Source organism: Lycium ferocissimum, unplaced genomic scaffold, assembly GCF_029784015.1.
Source record: "Lycium ferocissimum isolate CSIRO_LF1 unplaced genomic scaffold, AGI_CSIRO_Lferr_CH_V1 ctg4043, whole genome shotgun sequence".
In the NCBI taxonomy this organism is placed as follows: Eukaryota; Viridiplantae; Streptophyta; class Magnoliopsida; order Solanales; family Solanaceae; genus Lycium; species Lycium ferocissimum.
In genome coordinates, this window is record NW_026725549.1 from 31,909 (window position 1) to 41,226 (window position 9,318).

Here is a 9,318-nt window from a genome sequence, read left to right on the forward strand (position 1 = left end):
ACCGCTACTGCGAGTCCGCTACAGCGGTTGGTTGACCGCTATGGCGGCTCGTCATAATTACACTACACCCGCTATAGCCGTCAGCCCCTCGCTACTACGGGGCCGCTGCGGTGGTTCTGGTATCGCTGCTGCGGATAACTAAAATCAGAATGTTACTGGTTTTTGACAAATAACTCGAGATCCAACTGTCACCCGAGGCCCCATATATATCCAACTATCACCCGAGGCCCCACATATACACAACAAACATGCAACCACATATAAAAATGTTCTACGAACTCACTCGTGGCCTCAAATTTCCCAACGGAGGTCTAATTGATAAAGTCAACCCCCATGGCCTAAAGCCAAGTTTCAAACCCAAGTCCCAAAATGCTCTCAATTGCATTGGGAACGAATTGAACACACTACCAAGTCACAAACGGTCATCCAAACCTCTCGAAATCAATAGAATTTCGAAAAAAATCTGTTTACCAAAAAGTCAACTTTGGGTCAAATAAATTCCACTTTAAGGCTCAAAACTCCAAAAGTCACTCTAAAACCCGCCCGATGACCTCAGGAAAGGGTCAACATCGGTCAAAGGGCCACTAGCACTATAATGACCAATAGGGTTGTTACATCAGATACCAATTAAACAATCGCTCGTCCTCGAGCGACAAGGAGTAGAAATGGGGGAAAAGTACTTGAGTCAGCAAACAACTGGGGATATCTCTAGCGCATATCGGACTCAGTCTCCCAAGTAGCCTCCTGAATAGGATGATGCTTCCATTGAACCTTTACCGAAGCAGTCTCTTTCGACCTCAGCTTCCTAACCTGCCTATCCAGAAATGCTATAGGCTCATCCTTGTAAGACAGTTTCTCATCAAGCAACACAGAATCGCAATGAGCTATATAAGAACCATCAGAATGATACTTCTTTAGCATGGATGCATGAAAACCCGGATGAACACCTGACAGGCCCGGTGACAAAGCCAACTCATAAGCAACATCTCCAACTTGACAGAGAACCTCAAATGGGCAAAGGTACCAAGGGTTCAACTTGCCCCTCTTCCTAAATTGAATAACACCCTTCATGGATGAGCTTTTCAGAAGCACCTGCTTGCCCACCATAAACTCCCCGAACCTTCCAGTCCGCAAACATCTTTTGTCAACTCTGGGCTGCTAGAAGCTTTTCCTGAATAAGCTTTACCCTGTCCACGGACTCTCTCAAGAAATCTGTGCCCCATGGGCAAACCTCAAAATCATCAAACCACCCAATAGGAGAACGACACCTCCTACCATACGAAGCCTTGAACGGCGCCATATCAATACTCGAATGGTAGCTATTGTTGTACGTAAACTCCGCTAAGGGCAAGAGCTGGTCCCAATGACCACCAAAATCAATGACACATGCTCTCAACATATCCTCGAGCCAGGATAGTCCTCTCAGACTGACCATCAGTATGGGGATGAAAAGTTATACTAAGGTCCAAGTGAGTACCCAACTCTGGCTGAAAAGCCCTCAAGAAATTGGAAGTAAACTGGGGACCTCGATCCAAAATAATAGAAATACGGACCCCATGCAATCGCATAATCTTACGAATGTAAATCCTGGCTAACTTCTCTGCAGTGTAAGTGACATGAGCTGGAATGAAATGAGCTGACCGATCAATAATAACCCAAACTGAATCAAACTTGCCCAAGGTCTTCAGAAGACCCATAACAAAATCCATGGCAACCCTCTCCCATTTTCACTCAGGAATGGGAATCCTTTGAAGCACACCACCAGGTCTCTGGTGCTCATACTTGACTTGCTAACAATTTCTACACTTAGCCACAAAATCTCCAATATCTCTTTTCATCCTACCCCACCAGTAGTGCTGCCTCAGATCTCGATACATCTTCGTAGCAGTCGGATGAATGGAATATCTGGAACTATGGGCCTCCTCCAAAATCAAGTGAATCAAATCACTAACAGGAGAAATGCACACCCTTGTTCTTCAGAATACCCTCACTATCAGGCATTGATAGTGATTTGTATGACTAAATTTCAAAAGTTGCATAAAAGTTTTGTTTTCAAAAGAGTTTTGTTCCTAAACGATTCCGAAACTACGAACGCCCGTAACTTTTAAGAAAGGGCTCGGATCGCATTGATATCTTCGCAAATGATTTCATGACTAGTAATGACCTTAATTTTCATAGGCGGGCCCGGATTGGGTTGACGCTCGTCCGTGGGTCCCGCGACTTTCTATGTTTGGTTCTAACGACCTATTTTTGAAAGAATTTAATATGACCATCTTTCCGACCCCCGAGTATGATTACTTATTTATCGGTTGAGTCTGAAATGAGGATTTTTATGCATGTGATTTGGATACGTAACTATGAATTCCGAAATTCGGTTTGATATGTTCCCGAGTGATATTCGGAAGAAAATCTGATTTGACTATTGTTTTAGCTTACAAGTGATGGTTCGTTTTGATTAACCTATTAAGTCTTTGAAAATGTTTTAAACTGTATTTGGTTACTCATGATTCTGCTCGTGTATTCTGTTGTTACATTTGTCGCCAAGTCCCGGGCCGATTATGTTATCGTGCGCGCTATGCTTTATTCCGGGTTATGATGTGTCCGGTTCGCCGAGCCCCTTTTTGGCCGGGAACCGTGTGTATATTATAATGTTATGATGTGTCCGGTACGCCGAGTCCCTTTCGGCCGGGTACTGTGTATGTATGTTACGTTACATGTTATATGTATGGATTCTGGAATATGATCAGTTGGAATCAGAGCCGGTGGTGGGGCAAACCCAATGGTGGGGCAAACCCAATGGTGGGGCAAACCCAGTGGTGAGGTAAAAATTCCACACTGGTTTAGGCCAATCCCACATTGGTTTAGGCCAATCCCACATTGGTTTAGGCCAATCCCACATCGGTTAATGGCATCTCACATGGTCGGTTATGATGTTATGATGTGTCACGGTATGTATATGATGATCGTTATATTTGCCTTTTGTACCTCATATGTATGATTTGTATGTCAGATGCAAGCGCTTTGGTATTTCGTTTATTATGCCTACTTTCTGTACTTCTATTTCGATTATGACTCGGCTTCCGTTTATCGTACCTTCGCTTGCATACTCGCACATATTTCGTACCGACCCCCCGTCTTCGGGGGCGCGTTTCATGCCCGTAGGTACGACGCCCGATTTGGAGATCCGCCGCTTAGGGTACCTACTCGTCGCTTGGAGTGCTCCCTCGTTCGGGGCCTACATTTTGGTACAGACATTTCCGTCATTTGTATATATGTGTTTGTTCATGGGTACGGCGGGGCCCTGTCCCGTCATATGGTTCTGTTATGACTCTTAGAGGTCTGTAGACATAGATGTGGGTTATGCGTAGTTTTGTTCAGATGAGTCGTGTGAGTTGTGTTTGGGCGGCCCATCCGCCGTGGCAGCCTTATCGGCTGCGTGTATGTATGCTTTGATATGTTATGTATATTACGACAGCCTTGTCGGCTTCTGTGCAGTATATATGTTTGTATGCGTCAGTTTGGAGACACGTCTGATATTTATATAGGTATGAGTCGTTTGTATACTGAATCTGGTTAATGAGCGCGTATAGGTGCCCAGCTTGGGCACTAGTCACGGCCTGCGGGGTTGGGTCGTGACAGACTCCATACAGATAGTGCCTCCAAGTCTTCAAGGTGAAGACTACTGTTAATAACTCCAGATCATGGGTAGGGTAGTTCTTCTCGTGGATCTTTAACTGACGGGAAGCATAGGTAATGACTCTACCTCCTGCATCAACATAGCACCGAAACCAACACAGGATGCATCATAATACACGGAGAAATCCTTACCCTCCACGGGTAATGCTAGAATCGAGGCCGAAGTCAAAAGAGTCTTGAGCTTTTGAAAGCTCTCTTCACAAGCATCAAACCACTAAAAAGGAACCTCCTTCTGGTCAATCTAGTCAACAAAGAAGAAATAGAAGCGAAACCCTTCACAAATCGACGGTAATAGCTGGCAAACCCCACGAAGCTACGAATCTCAGTCACAGTAGTGGGCCTCGCCCAATCTCTAACAGCCTCATTCTTCTCAGGATCAACCATGATCCCTTTCTTAGACACAACGTGGCCCAAGAATGCCATGGACTCAAGCCAGAACTCACACTCTGAAAACTTGGCAAAAAGCTCCTATTCCTTCAATAACCCAAGGACAATCCTAAAATGACACTTATGCTCCTCCCTACTCTTCGAATACTCCAAGATTTCATCAATGAATACAATGACGAAGGAATCAAGATATGACTTCAAAATGCCCTTCATAAAAGTCATAAACGCAGCTGGGGTATTTGTAAGCCCAAATGACATCACAAGGAACTCGTAATGACCATAACGAGTCCTAAAGGCCATCTTCGGAACATCCTTAGCCCGAATCTTCAGCTTATGGTAGCCTGACCTCAAATCAATCTTCGAAAATACTGAAGCACCCTGAAGCTGGTCGAACAAGCGATCAATGCGAGAAATGGGATACTTATTACAAATTGTGACCTTATTCAACTGACGGTAATATATGCATATCCTCATCGTACCGTCCTTCTTCTTCACAAACAAAATAGGAGCACCCTAATGGGAGACACTCGATCTAATAAACCCCTTACTCAACAGATCCTTCAACTCCCTCAACTCAGCGGGTGCCATCCTATAGGGAGGAATAGATATGGGGTGCGTGATTGGATCCAAATCTAGGACACATGCCCTCAACATATCCTTAAGTTTCTGAATAATGTGTTCTGCCTGACTATCTGTCTGAGGATGAAATGTTGTACTAAGATTTACCTTGGAACCCAATCCTTTCTGAAAGGACTTCCAAATGTTCGCTTTGAATTGAGCACCACGATCTGAAACAATGGACACTAGGGTCCCATGCCTAACAATTTCTTGAGTATATAGCTTGGCATAATCTTCTGCTGAATCGGTCGTCTTCACTGGCTGAAAGAGTGCAGATTTAGTAAGTCGGTCCACAATCACACAAATTGAATCATATCTTTTGATGAGCCAAATAAACCTGTTATAAAGTTCATGTTTATCAACTCCCATTTCGAAACGGGAATGTCTATGTTTTAAGCCAACCCACTGTCATGCCCCGAGGCATGACCTGGGTGAAACACGGCACTCAGTGCCATACTGCATGTGACCGAGCGAACCACATGACTTGCTAAATCATCATGAGGCATACATGAGCGAAAAATAACGTGAATGCATGATGAGCCTTTATAAAATGTAATAAGTCATAATACTTAATAGAAATACTTGTTTAAACATGAGTGCGGAAATAACTTGAATGAACAAAAAAAGGCTATACGACTCTGAAAGTCTGACATAACATAACTGACTTGTCTGGTCTGTGAAACCACTAACATAAGTCTGAATATGAAAACATACCTGCGGGGAAAAGGCCCCCAGCATACCTTTAAATGCATATCTTATCATGAAAATAAATAAATAATAAATGTCTAAACCCTGGAAGAGATGGGGCTCACCCAAAAACTGATAAGTGTGAAGTTCTACTAAGCAGATACGTCGTCCTGTAAATCAGTATCTGCATCGAGAAATGCAGGCCCCCAAGCAATAAAAGGGGACGTCAGCACATTGAATGTACTTGTAAGTAAAACAACTGAAAGAAATGACATGGGACATAGAATAACATGATAAGAAGTGAAACAGAAAACCTGGACATGAACATGAGCATGAATACATATATATACATGAGTAAAACATGGTAAGTAGGGAGAGTATTTTATAAACCGACAACATGATATCACCACGTGGGTACATGGAGTCTGGTACCTTGCCGGACCAGCAGATCCCCCATGCCTTGCCAGGGTATAAGGTGTAACGTGCCTAGTAGATCCATTCAAAGGAAAATTTAAGGAATCGTCCAAATTGGGGCGGAGTGATCCTTATCCTACGGTGGCTACCTAGTTTCAGGCTATCTAAGCCTTCTCGGTAATTTTTGCAACTCCCAAAAACATGAACATGATATAGTGGTTAAGAAGCCCTTGATTTTCATGACATAACTTGTAAACATGGTTTCATGAAAGCATGACCTGTATTTAGCATGTATGTATCTTGTATCATGGCATGAGAGTAATTATATAATATAATTGCATGAAAACTTGTAAAACATGTAGTATATTTCTTGAAAATATCATAATAGTCATAACTTGCATGTAAGAACCCATAGGATGCAAAGCATGGGTTTTTCATAGATTAGGACAGATTCTCAATAATCATAAGGATTTATCAAGAGCTTCAATGAAGAATTACCAACAATTTCATACATACATGGGCCTAGGGTTATCATGATCATGGTCAAAACCCTAGTTTTCGTGTAACTTCATAATTTATAGAAGAAGGGCGTGGGAAAGAACAGTGATGTTCCCATAGGTAGATAGTAACACTACATACCTGGTAATGCTCCAAACTTGTAATGAAAATATGAACTTTGAATAAGAATCCCAAAGCCTAGTCTTGAACCCCTTTAATTGGGTTTTCTTGAAAATCCTATGTTAAGAACATGAAATTCCTACTTAGAATTCATGGGAAATTGTTGGAATTCACTTAGGATGGTCTTAAGGAGCTTACCTTGATATTGGAGAAGTTGAGAGGAGAGAACTTTCATGTTAAGGTTTGAGAGGAATGAGACTTATGAAATAAAATTGAATTCCCATCTTTTAATTACCTCAGTCGCGGCACTTATGGTCCGTAACACAGGTTACGATCCGTAACACTAGACCGTAACATGTGTCAAAATTTCAATGATCTTCTATGTCTTGAGGTTGGGTTACGGACACCCGTTACGGACCGCAACACGTGTTACGGTCCGTAATGATGAACCGTCCTTTGGTCCAAGTTACGAGACTGTGATTTTTCAAACCACACCCACTACTGTATGAATGACGGTCCGTAACACACGTTACGGTCCGTCCCTTGTAGCGTAATGCTGGGTTTTCTGAATTGAAACATATTTTCGATTCCAACACTCTCCTTCTTGGGTTTCTAACCTCCTGAGTCATGAATATGATTTAGTACGAATTTTACGAGGTGTTACAATATCTCCCTCTTGGGATCATTCGTCCTCGAATGATGGGTCGTGGTTAAGATTGAGACTGGACATGGCTTGAATACCTAAATGTGAAGGAAACATAACATAAAACATGGGACATGAAATGACGTGATTACATGGAAACTTGAATACTTAAGCATGAGATGTGAGACATGAGCGTTGGATACATGACATGAGCGAGAAACATAAGACATGACATGACATGGGCTATAGGAAGTTACCTTGAGAGTTCTTTGCTTGCTCTTCAAACAGAAATGGGCACTTGGATTTCATATCTATTACACCCCGTACTTCCGGAGAAGCACTTATCAATTTTAACGTAAGAATGTTGAACTACGGCTAAGTAAAACAACTTTGGAATATAAGGAGCAGAGCACTATTGAGTATATTCTAGGAGTAAAGGATATACATAAGGGATACCGGGAGGTCCTATAAGAAAATAAGTTGAAGAAGTTGAGTTACTATGGCTTTAGAAGAAGATGAGTGTTTCTTTGAACGACAAGTATGAACAAACTTAGGGAAAGAATATCTTTTAGCATATGAAGTGTTTTGAAGAAAATCGACCTGCTAAGTTGTAGTTCATGAAGTCTAGTTTCCAACGCAACTAACCGCTCGCCGATACGGCATCAGAGTAAAGAGCTATGGACGTTACAAGTATGGCTGGCAGGCCAGAAATTTGGTCAGCGCGAATGCGCCACCACTAGGCGTGAATGCCCCGAAGGGTGCCAGACAGCCCAACGCGATTGTGCAGGGTTAATTTTAAGTCGGTGGTAACCGAACTTTAACTCCTATATAAGACTAAAATCTGGTCTGAAGGCCTTATTTCTCCACTCCTTTTCACCAAAAATCATCTAAGAGAAGAAACATTGAAGGACCATTGTGTGAGCGGATTAAAATAACGGGACTACATACGAGGCTCGGGAAGCGTATAGGGTTTTGTAGTTCTTGTTCTAAACATCAAATCTTGACGGGACGAAGGAATCTATTGAAGATAAATAAGATTTCAAGCTCTTCCAACCTTGATTGAGGTAAAAACATTCTTTATTATTGATATTATGAATCGTATCATGGAGATTTAGTTGACAAAGATTCGTAAAGTCGATTGATTAGTTGAGAAATTGGATAAACATCGTGTGGGATGTTTTATTGAGTATATTGGTATTGATGATGATGTTGTTGATGTTAGTGTTTCTATTATTATTGTTTTGTTGGTATTGTGATTTCGGGCTAGGGATATAAACAGCAGAGATGCTGCCCGAATTTCGACAGATTCTAAGAGGATTTAATTTGAAGGCTTAAGATAAATATATGACGATGAGCCTAACAATAGTATGAATGGTTTTATATGTAGATTACGAGACTACAAATGATCTTATGTAGATTTCAAGATAGGAAAAAGGTTGGAAAGTCGAGAAGTAAGCTCCAGGTATGTTAAAGTTGTTCCTTCTTTTCTTGGCATGATTCCATATAAGGTAAGAGCGTAATGAACCTTATGACTAGAGATTTGGCAAAGTAGAACTTGTCATATTGTCACATAAATTCCGAGGGTTATCTTATTCTTTCTAAGGGGCCATACCCCCCCCCCCATGTCCATGAGCTCATAGAGAGACAGAAAAGTCATGTCACAGTATCAGTATTTTTCAGCATATGCATGATAGACTGCATGATATACATATATTTTCTTTAGCCTGACCGCTTGGTCAGTGAGATATTTTCTTTAGCCTCGCTACTTAGTTAGTGAGACAGATATGCCCGGCCTACAGATCAGTGAGAAATTTTATTTAGACTGGCCACTTAGTCAGTGAGACATTTTCATTTTGCCTGGCCGACAGGTCAGTGAGATTTTACAGTTGCCTAGACACTTGGTCAGTGAGGCATATGATATTATTGCATTGCATTTCACATGAGACAGATTAGAGAGATATTCTGGGAATTCTTTGACCTCCAGATTGTATTGTTTTCAGTTCAGTTTCAGTTATCATTTGCCTTACATACTCAGTACATTGTTTCGTACTGACGTCCCTTTTGCCGAGGGGCGCTGCGTTCATTCCCCCAGGTTCAAGTAGCCAGACAGGCGATCCAGCTTAGTAGGTCTTCTACTCAGCTGCAGTCAGGGTGCTCCACTTGGTTCGGAGTTGCAGTCCCTTTTGGTACGCTATTTTGACACGTATATATGTGTATGACGGGGCCCTGTCCTGTTCTTGCTACGACGTGTTCCA

The 9,318-nt window shown here is 42.0% G+C and overlaps 1 protein-coding gene across 1 annotated transcript; it reads right to left on the minus strand.

Moving 5' to 3' along the window:
• Positions 1 to 708: 708 nt before the first annotated feature.
• On the minus strand, positions 709 to 1,709 carry LOC132044246 (uncharacterized). The gene is made up of 3 exons (XM_059434738.1): positions 1,387 to 1,709; positions 1,093 to 1,212; positions 709 to 1,048 (listed from the first exon to the last, which is right to left on the minus strand). Exons 1-3 carry the CDS (start codon positions 1,707 to 1,709, stop codon positions 709 to 711), a joined length of 783 nt encoding a protein of 260 aa, XP_059290721.1.
• Positions 1,710 to 9,318: the final 7,609 nt, after the last annotated feature.